This window comes from Scyliorhinus torazame, chromosome 19, assembly GCF_047496885.1.
Source record: "Scyliorhinus torazame isolate Kashiwa2021f chromosome 19, sScyTor2.1, whole genome shotgun sequence".
In the NCBI taxonomy this organism is placed as follows: domain Eukaryota; kingdom Metazoa; phylum Chordata; class Chondrichthyes; order Carcharhiniformes; family Scyliorhinidae; genus Scyliorhinus; species Scyliorhinus torazame.
This window is the reverse complement of record NC_092725.1, coordinates 126,692,799-126,708,681: the sequence shown is the minus strand read 5'-3', so window position 1 is coordinate 126,708,681 and position 15,883 is coordinate 126,692,799. Positions and strand designations below refer to the sequence as shown.

The window sequence follows — 15,883 nt, the reverse complement described above, 5'->3', positions numbered from 1 at the left end:
GCAGAGTACAGGCGGTTAAAATGGTGGTCCTCCCGAGGTTTCTTTTTGTGTTTCAGTGCCTCCCCATCCTGATTACAAAGGCCTTCTTCAAAAAAATAGACAGGAGCATTATGAGCTTTGTGTGGGCGGGAAAGACCCCGAGGGTAAAGAGGGGGTTCCTGCAGCGCAGTAGGGTCAGAGGGGGATTGGCATTGCCGAGTCTGAGTGACAACTATTGGGCCGCCAATGTGTCGATGGTCTGTAAGTGGATGAGGGAAGAAGAAGGTGCGGCGTGGAAAAGGTTGGAGATGGCGTCCTGTAAGGGAACAAGCCTAAAAGCGCTGGCGATGGCGCCGCTACCATTCTCCCCGAAAAGGTACACCACAAAACCAGTGGTGGTGGCGACCTTGAAGATCTGGGGGCAGTGGAGATGACATAGGGGAGTGACGAGTGCCTCGGTGTGGTCCCCGATAAGGAATAACCACAGGTTCGTCCCGGGGAGGATAGATGGGGGATTTCAATGTTGGCAGCGAGCAGGAATTAGGAAGCTGAAGGGCCTGTTTGTGGACGGGACGTTTGCGAGTTTGGGAGAATTGGAAGAAAAATATAAGTTGCCACCAGGGAATGCCTTCCGATACATGCAAGTGAGGGCATTTACGAGACAACAGGTGAGGGAATTTCTGCGGCTCCCGACACAGGGGGTCCAGGATAGAGTGATTTCGGGGGCATGGGTTGGAGAAGGTAAAGTGTCCGAAATATACAGGGAGATGAGAGACGAGGGGGAGGCGATGGTAGAGGAGCTGAAGGGAAAATGGGAAGAGGAGCTTGGGGAAGAGATTGAGGACGGGCTGTGGGCAGATGCCCTAAGTAGGGTAAATTCCTCGTCCTCGTGTGCCAGGCTCAGCCTGATTCAATTTAAGGTTCCACAGAGAGCGCATATGACGGGAGCAAGACTGAGCAGGTTTTTTGGGGTGGAGGACAGGTGTGGGAGGTGCTCGGGAAGCTCGGCGAACCACACTCATGTTCTGGTCGTGTTCGGCACTGCATGAGTTCTGGGAGGGTGTGACAAGAGTGATCTCAAAGGTGGTGGGGGTCCGGGTCAAACCAAGCTGGGGGTTGCCTATATTTGGGGTTGCAGAAGAACCGGGCGTGCAGGAGGCGAAAGAGGCCAACGTTTTGGCCTTTACGTCCCTAGTAGCCCGGCGAAGGATTCTACTTATGTGGAAAGAAGCGAAGCCCCCGGGCGTGGAGGCCTGGATAAACGACATGGCAGGGTTCATAAGACTGGAACGAATAAAATATGCGTTAAGAGGATCGTTAAGGGGTTCACCAGGCGGTGGCAACCGTTCCTTGACTATCTCGCGGAACGATAATGGAAAAACAGAAAAGACAGCAGCAGCAACCCAGGGGGGAGGGGGATGGGGGGGGGGGGGGGGGGGGATTATTCCGTGTTCTTGTTTTCGTTAGTTAGTTGTTGATATTTGATTTTTGTTTATTTCTTTTTCCACCTGTTGTTAGTTTAATATATTATTTAAATAACGTTTAATGTATATTCCTTTATTAAGTTGTAAAAACGGAAAATCTTTGTTTGAAAAACTTCAATAAAATATATTTTTTTTAAAATGCACAACCAATAAAAACACTTTTCTAAAGAAAATCAGCCAGAGTAACCAAAGTTGATCAGACGTAACAATGTGCTGCCTGATGCAGAAAAAATATATACAGCATAGTTTAAATTGGGTATTTTTGCACAGTGGTTAGCTCTCTTTTATTTTTCTGCCTCTGTGGATAGTTTTGCACTCACGGCGCTGAGGTCCCAGGTTCGATCCCGGCTCTGGCTCACTGTCTGTGTGGAGTTTGCACATTCTCCCCATGTCTGCGTGGTCTTCGCCTCCCCAGCCCAAAAATGTGCAGGGTAGGTGAATTGGCCACGCTAAATTGCCCCTTAATTGGAAAAAATGAATTGGATACTCTAAGTTTATAAAAAAGAAAAGAAAAAAAATTTGCAACGTTTTGGAGAAACTGATGAACAATTCACCGACTTTTACATGCAGTCTGGAGTAATGCACCCTTTAAAAACATAAGCCCCCATTTTAACCTCCAACACGGTCGTGGTAAGAGTGCTTTAGGAATTTTCTTAAAAGTAATTTGCTTACTTCATGCTAAAACACATTTAAAAGAATTGAACCATGTGCAACGGTGTCACCCCATCAAATGGTAATTACCTGGTGTAAAGTATAAGCATCAAATCCAGTCTTTTTCTTTAAGAGAGACGTTGCCTTTCCAGTTGGTGCAGTGAACAGCACCGTCGACCTTTTTCCACCAGAGTCAACATCAGGAGTTTTACTTGCTGGAATATCCCACATTTTAGGAGCCTTTTCATCCCTCTCAAGAACTTGACACGCTTGCAACAATTCCTCAATGTCCGCGCTCTCCATATTTTTAATGACCGCTCTGAAGAGGAGGCTGACGAGTGTAGTCTTCCCACAGCCGCCTTTACCGCTGATGACGGTAACAGGATTTGCACACATCATGTTAACAGCTTTCAACTGACCTGGATCCAAATCAATATCCTCGCTGTGCTCGACATCTTCGGCTAGTCCTTCCCTCTGCCCCTCGGTTTTCCTCCGAACTTCCGCCACAGGGATGTGCCACGAAGGTTTGTCCATAAGTTCCTTAATGCAAAGTGCGATATCCTTCTCACTGTTGTAGAAACATGGGAGGTACCCTCGATTTTTTTCTATTACAATTATTTTGTGGTCCTTCAAAAACTTTAGTGATTCCCATGCGCTTTCAATACTGAACTCAGATGGGTGTAAGTTAGTCAGCTCGTCAACCTTAACATATGTGTGTCCCTTCTTCCAGCAGGTTTGTTTGAGTTGATCGTAAATGACCAAAGCATGCCTCTGTAACTCTGGAATCGTCCTTAGTAGATCAGTTTCCTCAAAGGCTAACAGGGTCGCCTCACAGCCAATAAGTCTCAGCTCCTTTGAGAGAATCTATCAAAAAGAAAGAAATGTCTTTGTGGAACCTTTTTTAAACTGAGTACTTAATAGGCGAACAGCTGTACCTTGAAGAAACTCTTTCATCAGAGCTGCAATTATCATATTGGGTTAGCCTTTGATAAGCGACTTATTGAGGCAGAAGATTTAGGGATAGGAGCTGATTTCCCATGGTATTGTTTCCAATAATTGTTTATTTTGTTTGACTGTCCGAAGGCTGTCAGCCGCCCAGTGTCGGGAGAGGATGGTGCAGAGGAGGCTCTCTGCAGTGGGGTGCAGGGCTCACTCGTGCCTGACACTGTGTCGTCCCTCACCCGCTCTGGGGGACTCCCGGAATCTGGCACATCATAATTGAAGACTCTTTTATTTTTCTGCCTCTGTGGATAGTTCAGGCAGTGCCCTATTGGGCCCCCCTCCACCAACACCCCAACTTCCTCCCACCCCACCACCCTCCTTTCCACTCTCTCCACACCACCCCCATCCTTTCCCTTCTGTTGATACAGAGGCGAGGGTATCTGGTCTCTCCAGCGCAAAGTTTAGTGCTTGTACCGTTTGTTTTTTGTATAACTGCATTGTGAACTGTTTTAACAATCAGAGTATCCTCCCCGCCTCCACGTACATTGCTACTGACGGGAGGGTACCCTATTTCTCCAACACCAAATTAGTGTTTGTACCGTTTGGCCTTCCAAGATATTTTTTACTGTTTAATAAAAAGATATGCCAATCTTTAATTCTTTTTCGGTTTCTCTCTCTGCCGCAATTCGTTCCTCTCCCCACTTTGGCTGTCACAGATTTTTTTCATGCACAGTTAATGGGCACGATTTAACTACCGTGTTGCGCCCGGCGCAGATCTGGGTACGCTGGGTAAATAGCGGGAAAGCCCAAAATGGAGATTCGAGCCGGGCGCGAACCATTTTGCAATTCACCCTGCCCGCTCCCAATGGCGAGTTCCGGATCTCACCCAAAAAGGGCGAGCATATCATCAACTCTAATTCGCATTCATTTCAATCTCATTTAGCGAGATTGAACTCGAATGCCGAGGCCTCCCGGGAATTATTCAACTCCACAAAGAGAAATCACGCGGGTGTCGCTTAGTACCCCTTTTCAAAAATGTGAAGCTGGCGCAATGACTGCTGAGGGGGAGTGAGGAGCCATTTCCGTTTTCGGGTATGCAGCTCAAGCGGACTGTAGCTGCTGGCCCAGAGTTCCGGGCAGGCGGGGAGCTCAGGGCTTGGTCAGGGGGCTGAAGCGTTCAAGGTCAGAGGTTGCCCCCTGGCCGAGGGGGGGGGGGGGGGGGGGGGGGGGGGGGCTTTGGGTCTGTGAGGCCTTCATGCCATCTTTAAATATTGTGGAGGCTCATCACAGGGGCAGCCCCAGCTGCAGCCTGTCTGTCTGACCAAACTCTCCCAGGACAGAGCCCTGCTGCAGCTTATCTCCTGAAAGTCAATTTCACTCCCTTTGACTGTGAGCAGCCTCTAGCTTCACAGCTGAATGCTATTTCATCTAAGGAATTAACCAGGTTAGTTGTAAGTGCACTTCACGTTCCTCAACTCTCAAGTGCTTCCTCAAGAGCACATGTGCCATGTCTCAGAGGATGAATAGTGCACTGCAGGCCAAGCAAACGTTGATGCCTGAACAGTGTGCTTGAACTCAAGGAGCATCAGCGCCATAGAGGCAGCTGCCGATCAAATACTAAAGAGCTGGCCTTCAGCACTGGGGTAAAACGTGTGTGAATCAAGGGAGGGCACCTGAGTATGGTCTCCCTAATGTCCTCGGCAGAGATCTGGGATTTAGGGGCTCTAGATGTGGCCGAAGGCGAGTTTGCAGAGCAAGGTTTGCCAGCACACCTGGCTCGCTGGATGGCACTCTTGAGAGAAGGCAGGGAACGCAAAGGTGGGGTGGCTTGGGTGATTTGAGGGGCTCCCGCTTTGTGGTGTCTGCTGCCTTCCACAACCTGGAACAGGGCGACATGCTGGAAGAGAAGACGGGTTCTGGGGGGGGATATTTGCTAATGCTCCTCTAGAGGGTTTAAACTAGTTCAGCAAGGGATTGGGAACCTGAATTGTAGCTCCAGTACACTGGAGGTTGAGAGTAGTGAGGTCATGAGTAAGGTTTCAAAGTTGCAGGAGTGTGCCGGCAGACAGGAAGGTGGTTTAAGGTGTGTCTACTTCAATGCCCGGAGCATCCGGAATAAGGTGGGTGAACTTGCGGCATGGGTTGGTACCTGGGACTTCGATGCTTGGCCATTTCGGAGACACGGATAGAGCAGGGACAGGAATGATTGTTGCAGGTGCCGGGGTTTAGATATTTCAGTAAGCTCAGGGAAGGTGGTAAAAGAGGGGGAGGGGTGGCATTGTTAGTCAAGGACAGTATTACGGTGGCAGAAAGAATGTTTGATGAGGACTCGTCTACTGAGGTAGTATGGGCTGAAGTTAGAAACAGGAAAGGTGAGGTCACCCTGTTAGGGGTTTTCTATAGGCCTCCGAAAAGTTCCAGAGATGTAGAGGAAAGGATTGCAAAGATGATTCTGGAAAGGAGCGAAAGTATCAGGGTAGTTGTTATGGGGGACTTTAACTTTCCAAATATTGACTGGAAACGCTATAGTTCGAGTACTTTAGATGGGTCTGTTTTTGTCCAATGTGTGCAGGAGGGTTTCCTGACGCAGTATGTAGATAGGCCAACGAGAGGTGAGGCCATATTGGATTTGGTACTGGGTAATGAATCAGGACAGGTGTTAGATTTGGAGATAGGTGAGCACTTTGGTGATACTGACTACAATTCGATTACGTTTACTTTAGTGATGGAAAGGGATAGGTATATACCGCAGGGCAAGAGTTATATCTGGGGGAAAGGCAATTATGATGCGATGAGGCAAGACCTAGGATGCATCGGATGGAGAGGAAAACTGCAGGGGATGGGCACAATGGAAATATGGAGCTTGTTCAAGGAACAGCTACTGCGTGTCCTTGATAAATATGTACCTGTCAGGCAGGGAGGATGTGGTCGAGCGAGGGAACCGTGGTTTACTAAAGCAGTTGAAACACTTGTCAAGAGGAAGAAGGAGGCTTATGTAAAGATGCGACGTGAGGGTTCAGTTAGGGCGCTCGAGAGTTGCAAGTTAGCTCGGAAGGACCTAAAGAGAGAGCTAATAAGAGCCAGGAGGGTCATGAGAAGTGTTTGGCAGCTAGGATCAAGGATAACCCTAAAGCTTTCTATACGTATGTCAGGAATAAAAGAATGACTAGGGTAAGAGTAGGGCCAGTCAAGGACAGTAGTGGGAAGTTGTGCGTGGAGTCCGAGGAGATAGGAGAGGTGCTAAATGAATATTTTTCGTCAGTATTCACACAGGAAAAGGACAATGTTGTCGAGGAGAATACTGAGATACAGGCTACTAGATTAGAAGGGCTTGAAGGTCATAAGGAGGTGTTAGCAATTCTGGAAAGTGTGAAAATAGATAAGTCCCCTGGGCCGGATGGGATTTATCTAGGATTCTCTGGGAAGCTAGGGAGGAGACTGCTGAGCCTTTGGCTTTGATCTTCAAGTCATCTTTGTCTACAGGAATAGTGCCTGGAGGATAGCAAATGTTGTTGCCTTGTTCAAGAAGGGGAGTAGAGACAACCCCGGTAACTATAGACCAGTGAGCCTTACTTCTGTTGTGGTCAAAGTCTTGGAAAGGTTTATAAGAGATAGGATGTATAATCATCTGGAAAGGAATAATTTGATTAGAGATAGTCAACACGGTTTTGTGAAGGGTAGGTCATGCCTCACAAACCTTATTGAGTTCTTTGAGAAGATGACCAAACAGGTGGATGTGGGTAAAGCAGTTGATGTGGTGTATATGGATTTCAGTAAAGCATTTGATAAGGTTCCCCACGGTAGGCTACTGCAGAAAATACGGAGGCATGGGATTCAGGGTGATTTAGCAGTTTGGATCAGAAATTGGCTAGCTGGAAGAAGACAAAGGGTGGTGGTTGATGGGAAATGTTCAGACTGGAGTCCAGTTACTAGTGGTGTACCACAAGGATCTGTTTTGGGGCCACTGCTGTTTGTCATTTTTATAAATGACCTGGAGGAGGGTGTAGAAGGATGAGTGAGTAAATTTGCAGATGACACTAAAGTCGGTGGAGTTGTGGACAGTGCGAAAGGATGTTACAAGTTACAGAGGGACATAGATAAACTGCAGAGCTGGGCTGAGAGGTGGCAAATGGAGTTTAATGCAGAAAAGTGTGAGGTGAATCATTTTGGAAGGAATAACAGGAAGACAGAGTACTGGGCAAATGGTAAGATTCTTGGTCGTGTGGATGAGCAGAGAGATCTCGGTGTCCATGTACATAGATCCCTGAAAGTTGCCACCCAGGTTGAGAGGGTTGTTAAGAAGGCGTACGGTGTGTTAGCTTTTATTGGTAGAGGGATTGAGTTTCGGAGCCATGAGGTCATGTTGCAGCTGTACAAAACTCTGGTGCAGCCGCATTTGGAGTATTGCGTGCAATTCTGGTCGCCACATTATAGGAAGGATGTGGAAGCATTGGAAAGGCTGCAGAGGAGATTTACCAGAATGTTGCCTGGTATGGAGGGAAGATCTTATGAGGGAAAGCTGAGGGACTTGAGGCTGTTTTCGTTAGAGAGAAGAATTTTAGAGGTGACTTAATTGAGGCTTACAAGATGATCAGAGGATTGGTTAGGGTGGACAGTGAGAGCCTTTTTCCTTGGATGTTGATGTCTAGCACGAGGGGACATAGCTTTAAATTGAGGGGAGATATATAGAGGACAGATGTCAGAGGTAGGTTCTTCACTCAGAGTAGTAAGGGGGTGGAATGCCCTGCCTGCAACAGTAGTGGACTCGCCAACGTGAAGGGTATTCAAATGGTCATTGGATAGACATATGGACGATAAGGGAATAGTGTAGATGGGCTTTAGAGTGGTTTCACAGGTCGGCGCAACATCGAGGGCCGAAGGGCCTGTACTGTGATGTTCTATGTTCTAAGGGACATGCGCCGTTGTCTGAGAAGGAGGAGGTGGTCCAGGAGGGGCTGAAGGATGGAGGGCAGGAGGCAGCAAGGATCCTACGCAGCCAGAGGATGAGGGAGGACCTCATCGTCTCCAGTTTCTCATAGGACATGGCTGTGTCCGTCAGTTCTAACTCCCACCCCATTTCTCTCCCTCCCATCACTCCTTTTCCCCCCCGCCCTCATTTCCCTCCTTCCCACAATTCCCCCTCCCCCAACCCCATCACACCACCCCCTCCACCAATCACCCTGTTCCACCTTCCAAGAGTCTGTGCAACATCACTCCAGGGTGATTGGTCGGTGTCGGCACTGTCAGCGGGCCAATGTACAGGTAGGAGAGTGATGATAACTCGCTATGAGGAAAGGTCTGGTGCTCCTCAGTTTCTGCAACGGTCTGACTCCTCTTTTTTTTGCTGACAGCGTGGGGGGGAGGGGGGGAGGGGGGAGGGGGGAGGGGGGGGGATGAGCGGAGGGAAATGGGGGTGGGGTGCAGGCAGGCCCGCTGTGAAGATTAACGTGACAGAGGTTTCACATGTATCCGGTGTTACATGTTTTAATAAGGAAAATTTGCATTTCCATGCCCCCTAGCTACAGATCATGAACCCCCCGCCCTAGGGCCCACTCAGTGCTCCTCACTCTTCTTGATCTTTCGTAGTCTATTGCTACGTCTAGGCATGTCCCCAGGATGCTTTCCGGACCGTTGGCAGACGGCCTCTGGAGGGCCTGGAGCCGGAGGGCCCTGGCCGACCTACCGGTGTCACAGGCATCACCGTGCCGCCCTGTTCTGCCAACTGCACTTGAGATGCACTGGTGTCAGGAGGGGGGATTCAGAAGAACTGGAGACCTCTGTTGTCTCCTTTGTGGCAGTCCCCGGGTTGGCCTCCAGCGCTTCCTGTTCCCCGACTCCCCCGGGACCGATGGGACTCCGTGGGATGGAGGGGCAGCTGCAGTGAGCTCCAGAGGCCTCCGAGTCATCTGGCTCTGGCAGTCCCGGCTGCTCACAGTTTTCTGCATCATGGTGTTGACGCCCTCAGTGATGCTCCTCAGTGACTGCGCCATTCTCTGGAGTGCCTCAGCAATATCCACCTGCGTCTGGGACATGTCGCTCAGTGGCTGCGACATGATGCCGAGGCCCTCAGCCATGGTCGCCACAGACTGAGCCATGCCTTGGGCACCAGCACTCAAGACGCGGATGTCATGCTCCAGGCTTTTCACTGCGGCTGTCACCCTAGCAGTGTTGACCTTGGTGTCACGCACCATCTCCTGCACCCGAAACCTCCAATCGGCTATGCAGTCAATGGAATGTCGCCGACAACCCCTCCTGAATGTCATGGCTGTGTCCTATCATCTGCATTAGTCCTGGGAGAACCTTGTCCAGAGGTTTGGCATCTGACTAAAAACCATCTGAGTCCTCGGATCCAGCAGATCTCAGACTGCCGTCTCCCCTGGATGTTCCTGCCTCCAACTGAGGTGCATCAGCAACTGTGTGGTGCTCACCATATTGTCCAATTATATCGCCCACTGAGGTGGCCGTCTCTGTGATGGTGAAAGGTGAAGGTGATAGCTGTGATGCCTCACGGTGGTCTTGGAGCTCTCCTGTTCTCTTGGGTGACGGGGGGGGGGAGGAATTCCTGCCAGACAATGGATATGTGGTCAATGAGAGGGATAGATCATTTTGTCCGACATAAACAACTCATTTGAGACAGGTCATCATGGTGAAGGGGCAGTGGAGCCTCACCTCTGTGGTACAGGCTAACCTCGCTGATGGTGACTGATCTCTCCTCGGGCAAACCCCTGATTTCCAGCGTTCGTTCCTCATAGGGGCTAAGGACTCGGGTCTCTGCCAACCTGGCCCAGTCTTGGCCCTTTCCTGCTTATTATGGGCTAACTTCTACTGCGGGGACAAAGAGAGGGCATTGTGACCCGCAGGCCTGATGGGTCAGGGGGGGTCTATAGCAGGTGGCATGTGTAGGCACTGCACCTGAAGGGGTTTTGCTGGTGGGTACAAGGCGATTCTGAGGGACAAGCACGAAGATCGGATGTGGAAGGGTGAGAGGCGTCAGCCAGTGATTTGTAGAGGGGGGGGGTTGGGAATTTGGAGTGGGCAGACGGAACTGATGCCAGGAGAGAGGTGGTAATTTACCCTTGCAGCTTGTTGGAGATTGTTGGTCCACTTCCGACATTGGACGGAGGTCCTCCTGGTCATGCTGCCCGCCCTGACAGCCGTGCCTCGGCCTCCCAGGCGGCATTGCTGACCCTGCTGCTGGTCCTCCGACCCCCTTGGAGGAACAGAGTGCTCCGCCTCTCATTCACAGCATCGAGAAGCCTTGTGACATCGGCATCCCCAAGGCGAGGAGTAGGTCTGCGCTTGTGTAGTGACTGGGAGAGAGTGGTGAGGGAAGCATTTAAAAGCAGCGAGGACTTGAGGCGCGAGTCTGGCAAATCAGACAGCGAGACGGACAGTAATGGCAAGAATCTCATGGGACCTCAGCGCAGCGAACTTGCCAACCTGGCCGTCAGGAAACCCCCCCCAAACGTACCCAAAATGACACTTCGAATGTTTCCATTGAATCGCACCCAATATTTTTGTTGCCAGCTGACCATTGTTACCGTTTACTTTCTGCAAGTCCTATTTTGCAATATCAAGTAGTAACATCAATATTGAGTTGCCTCACTACTGATCAGAGATGAATAACAAGCATAAATTAAGAGTGGACAAAATACTTCCCTTCTGTGTGGTCAAACAGCCTCCTAGCCCTGAAGCCAAATAATATGGTACATTAGAAGTCAATTGCCAGTTTAAAAAAAACAACTTTTAAATGCGCAGACAAAAATTCAACATAATCGGGATTTGTTTGCATTGACAGTAGTGCACAGAAAAGAACTTACCAGCCGAAATCCGAGCTTCCACACTTCTGTCTCAATCATCTGCTCCAACCCCTCTAGTGTACCGGAGGCCAATGGCTTTCTTCCATTTTCCATCTGCGGCATCAAAATATGTAAAACCTGCCGTGGCAATAGTCCTGGCAGGTACTTCATCAGGTTTGGAAACATCAAAGTGCGCTGCATATTTTGCCATTCATCTAAATTAATGGCAAATTAATAACTTGAATCTCAAATGCTACCTTATGTACATATTCTCACATGCATCAATTTAACACTCGAATTAACATCAACAAGCCAATTTCTTGAAATACTGCCCCAGTCCATTTCTAAAATAATATGAAATAATATTTTTCTGATTACACATCTGAAGCATCCTGGGATTTATTCCATGTTAAAGACACTATATAAATGGGAGTTATCTTCTGTATAAGCAGTAATCCTAACCCCATGTAAGTACAAACTTCCCATATTCCTTAGTTCATTACTATTTTTTCCAACATCAAACCTATCCTTAAAGGCTTTGGTAGTGTCTCTCATGGTCTCACAATCCTCTAGCAGCATAGAAATAGGAGCAGACCATTTACTTCCTGGTTTACAAATATATTAAACAATAAGGCTGTTAAAATAAGCCCAGTGACTACAGGCCAGTCAGTTTAGAAACAAAATATCTCGCCAAACTTAATGGTCAATCAGACGAATGCAGGTTAATTAAGGAAAGCCAACACAGATTTGTTACCGGACAATTGTGTTTAACTAACTTGGTGGAGTTTTTTTAATCAGAGAGAGATTGATGAGGGAAATGCTGTTGATGTGGTGTACATAAACCTCCAAAAGACATCTCATGGCAGAATTGGGAGCAAACCTCTTGCTCATGGAGTAAAAGGGACAGTCGCAGCATGGCTTAAGTGCCAGGAACCTGAGTAATTAACAGGTGTTTTGTGGACTATTGGGAGGTTGGTAATGATGTTCCCCAGGGGTCAGCATTGGGACACTTGCTCTTCCTTCTATGTATATAGATGACCTAAACCATAGTGCAGCGGACACAATTTCAACATTTGCGGATGATACAAAACTTTGGAAGCGCTGTGAACTGTGAATAGTGTAGAATGCCAAAATGGGGTAGACAAGTTAGTGGACTGGACAGAACAGTAGCAAACAAAGTTTGATGCAGAGTAACATGAAGTGATTCATTTTGGGAGGAAGATCACGGAGAGACAATATAAAATAAAGGTTACAACTCCAGAGGGGTTGCAGGAGCAATGGGGCTGCTTGTTGTTCCAGTCCTGTCTGTTGCAGTTTCTGGGACTAGGGAGCGTCCAGAAGCTCTCTGCGGCGAGACTTCCCCCTGAGTGAGATGCAGAAGCCCCACTTCAAGCTAAATACAGCTCCTTATCAACTCTTCAGGTGGTGACACTGCCTGGCTCATGTGTTTTAGAGGCGGACTCATTGACAAGAGCTGTGATTTTGTACAAACCAGATGTAACGACTGTGTACCCCAGTAAAGGATTTCTAAGGGCAGCACAGTGGCGCAGTGGGTTAGCCCGGTTGCCTCACGGCGCCGAGGTCCCAGGTTCGATCCCGGGTCTGGGTCACTGTCCGTGTGGAGTCCCTCTGCGAGCAGGGCCACTGGAGGAATAGAAACCGAAGACCCGGGCATCAGACCTACATCGGCCACATCGGGCCCCGGAGGTAAGAACACCTCTTCACTTCAAAATGTCCTCAGCCGTTGTCTGGAATCGGTGTCCCCCCACACGACCCCGGACCCTCCTGGTTGGTAGTCGGCTCGAGATCCCCTAACAGGGCTCTGAAGTAAATCGGTGGTGATTGTCACAGTCCACCAACCCGACTAAGAAGCCCCACAGCTCAACACCACCCAACGGAGTCGCACCGTGACCGAGAAAAAGAACCAGCCACTACCTACTAAGGTAAAAGGCGGGCGGGCTCCACCAAATGTTACCAAAGATGAAATTGTTTGCAAATTGAAAGAATATGTAGAGCAACAATTAGAGATACCCAAAACCTGTACCGAGATCGAACAAAAATTTGGTGCCTCCAAATGACAGTGGTCCTTGGAAGATATTAAAAAAGTCTGGGGAAAGACGTCGCATTTGAAGGATAAAACACAAGTCAGATGGTCCCTCGCCGTAATGGGACAGGTCCGGCAACGTCACGCGATTATCCAACAGTCCCAGTATGATCACGATCCGACTGATGCAAAAAAACTTAAGCGGTCCATGAACAACTGAAAAAAGTACAACTTAAATCGGAAAAATTGTAGATTGAAAATAAAGGACTCAAAAACCGACCAAGGGAAGAACAGGCGATGCAATTGCAAGGACCAGGTCCACCCAAGGGATCTTACCCCTTTCGCCTGTACCCTGACTTGAATTTGTTATAGAAGGAACAGCGAAAAATGCAATTGTGTGAGGCCGGCCGAGGACAACTCCGGAGTCCTCCAGTGACGAAAGTGACACTGATGAGGAACTCTCTCGGGCGCGGCTTGCTCCTTTAAAAAAGAAACTTGTTACGGTTAAACAGAAAGAAACAACTCATACGAATGGTAACAAAGTAGTAGCAGCTAAATACACTCATCACTGGCAACACATCCCAGCAGACCCAGAGGAGATTGGCAAATGGTCTAAAGACCTCACGCAGCCCAGAAAAGGGGGAATGAAGAAGTGGGAACGACTTGATTGTTTCAAAGGGATCTACAACCTTCACCCTTGGGACGGGGTCCAGATTCTGACTGTAATGATACCCGGATGAGAGGGGCAACGGCTGAGCAAAGAGGCCCGAGATGCTTTGGGTGAAGATGAACGACACCTTGAAGTGGGATGGGCTGCGATAAGACGTTGGCCGCAGGCCTTTAGCAAGAACGGACTGGGGAAAAGTTGCCGCCTGTCAAAAAAAGGGTGTGGAAGAAGTGTTAGAATACGACAAAGGAGGTACTGGGACAGTTCGGATTTGTGCGGGGCTTTATTGACTGGGTCAGGTTGTTGTATCAGGCTCCTGTTGTGAGCGTACGGACTAATAGGACGACATCGGACTATTTTAGGCTGCATCGGGGGACGAGACAGGGCTGCCTCTTCTCCCCACTGCTGTTCGCGTTAGCCATAGAGCCGCTGGCAATTGCACTGAGAGCCTCAAGGGGCTGGAAGTGAGATGTTTGCGGTCCAGGCAAGGGGGCAGGAGAGGCGACTGGGGGAACTGCCGCTTAGGGTGATAGGGGGAAGCTTTTGATACTTAGGCATCCAGGTGGCACGGGAATGGGAACGGCTGCACATGTTAAATCTGGCCCGACTAGTAGTCCAAATGAAGGACAATTTTCGGAGGTGGGACGCGCTCCCGTTGTCACTCGCTGGGAGGGTGCAGACAGTGAAAATGATGTTCCTCCGAGATTCCTGTTTGTGTTTCAGTGTCTCCCCATCTTTATTCAACGGTCCTTTTTTAAATGGCTCAATAAGGTAATCACTGGCTTTGTATGGGCGGGTAAGACCATTAAGTAAAAAAGGGGATGCTTGAGCGGAGCCGGGGGGAGGGCGGGCTAGTGCTGCCGAATTTCAGCAATTCATATTGGGCGGCGAATATAGCCATGATCAGGAAGTGGGTGGTGGGGGGAGGGTCGGTATGGGAGAGTGTGGTGGTGGCTTCATGCAAGGGCACCAGCTTGGGGGCGTTGATAACAGCGCCTCTGCCGTTCCCGCCAGCACGTTACTCCACCAGCCCCGTGGTGGTGGCGGCCCTGAGGATCTGGGGCCAATGGAGGAGGAACGTGGGAGCGGAGGGGGCATCGGTGTGGTCTCCAATCTGCAATAATCACCGGTTTGCCCCGGCGAGTATGGATGGAGGGTTTCGGAGATGGGATTGATGGGGGATATGTTTATAGAGGGGAGCTTTCCTAGCCTGAGGGAGCTGGAGGAGAAATTTGGATTGGCGAGTGGAAATGAATTTAGGTACCTGCAGGTGTCGGACTTCCTACGCAGGCAGGTCTCAACCTTCCCGCTCCTACCACCAAGGGGGATACAGGACAGGGTAGTTTCTAGAGTGTGGGTGGGAGAAGGGAGGGTCTCTGACATTTACAAGGAACTCATGGGGTCAGAGAAGACGCAGACTGAGGAGCTGAAGCGCAAGTGGGAGGAGGAGTTGGGAGGAGAGATAGAGGATGGTCTCTGGGCGGACGCGTTGAGTAGAGTCAACGCGTCCACATGTGCCAGGCTCCGCCTGATACAATTCAAGTTCGTTCACCGGGCTCACATGACAGTGGCCCGGATGAGCAGGTTCTTTGGGGTAAAAGATAGGTGCGCAAGGTATGCGGGAGGGCCAGCGAACCATGTCCACATGTTCTGGACATGCCCAAAGCTTAGGGGATTCTGGCAGGGGTTTGCAGATGTCATGTCCAAGGTGTTAAAAACAAGGGTGGCACCGAGTCCAGAGGTGGCGATTTTCGGAGTGTCGGAAGTGTCCAGGAATACAGGAGGAGAAAGAGGCAGATGTTCTGGCCTTTGCTTCCCTGGTAGCCCGGAGACGGATACTACTAGCTTGGAGGGACTCAAAGCCTGAAGTCGGAGACCTGGCTATCTGACATGGCTAGCTTTCTCTGTTTGGAGAAAATCAAGTTCGCCTTGAGAGGGTCAATGTTATGGTTCGCCCGGAGGTGGCAACCGTTCGTCAACTTCTTTGCGGAAAATTAACCGTCAGCAGAAGGGGGGGGGGGCAGGGAGACTGGGGGTTAGCTTAGTTTAGAGTAGGGGGTTAGTAAAGGTGGGACCTGTAAGGGAGGAAGACAGCTTTTGCACTATGTTTATAAATTCATGTACATTGTTTATTTGGTTGTTGTTGTAAAACCATAAATACCTCAATCAAATGTTTATTAAAAAGAAATACGACAAAAGGTTCAAAACTGTCTTTGTGGAACACTCGGGTATGAATAACATCGGACCCGGGGATACAGATGCCAGTACTTTTGGACCTTTGACGTCCGCCTTTGTCGCGGGACTAAAGCTAAAAGGC

At 49.3% G+C, this 15,883-nt stretch overlaps 1 protein-coding gene across 1 annotated transcript in view; it reads right to left on the bottom strand.

Annotated features, from left to right (window-relative positions):
• helb (helicase (DNA) B) overlaps positions 1 to 15,883 on the bottom strand; it is a 78,534-nt gene that overhangs the window by 46,885 nt on the left and 15,766 nt on the right. The window contains exons 3-4 of the mRNA XM_072485192.1: positions 10,877 to 11,070; positions 2,205 to 2,978 (exon numbers count right to left, since the gene is read on the bottom strand). Coding sequence (XP_072341293.1) covers positions 2,205 to 2,978; positions 10,877 to 11,070 — 968 coding nt within the window. The remainder of the gene's footprint in view (positions 1 to 2,204; positions 2,979 to 10,876; positions 11,071 to 15,883) is intronic.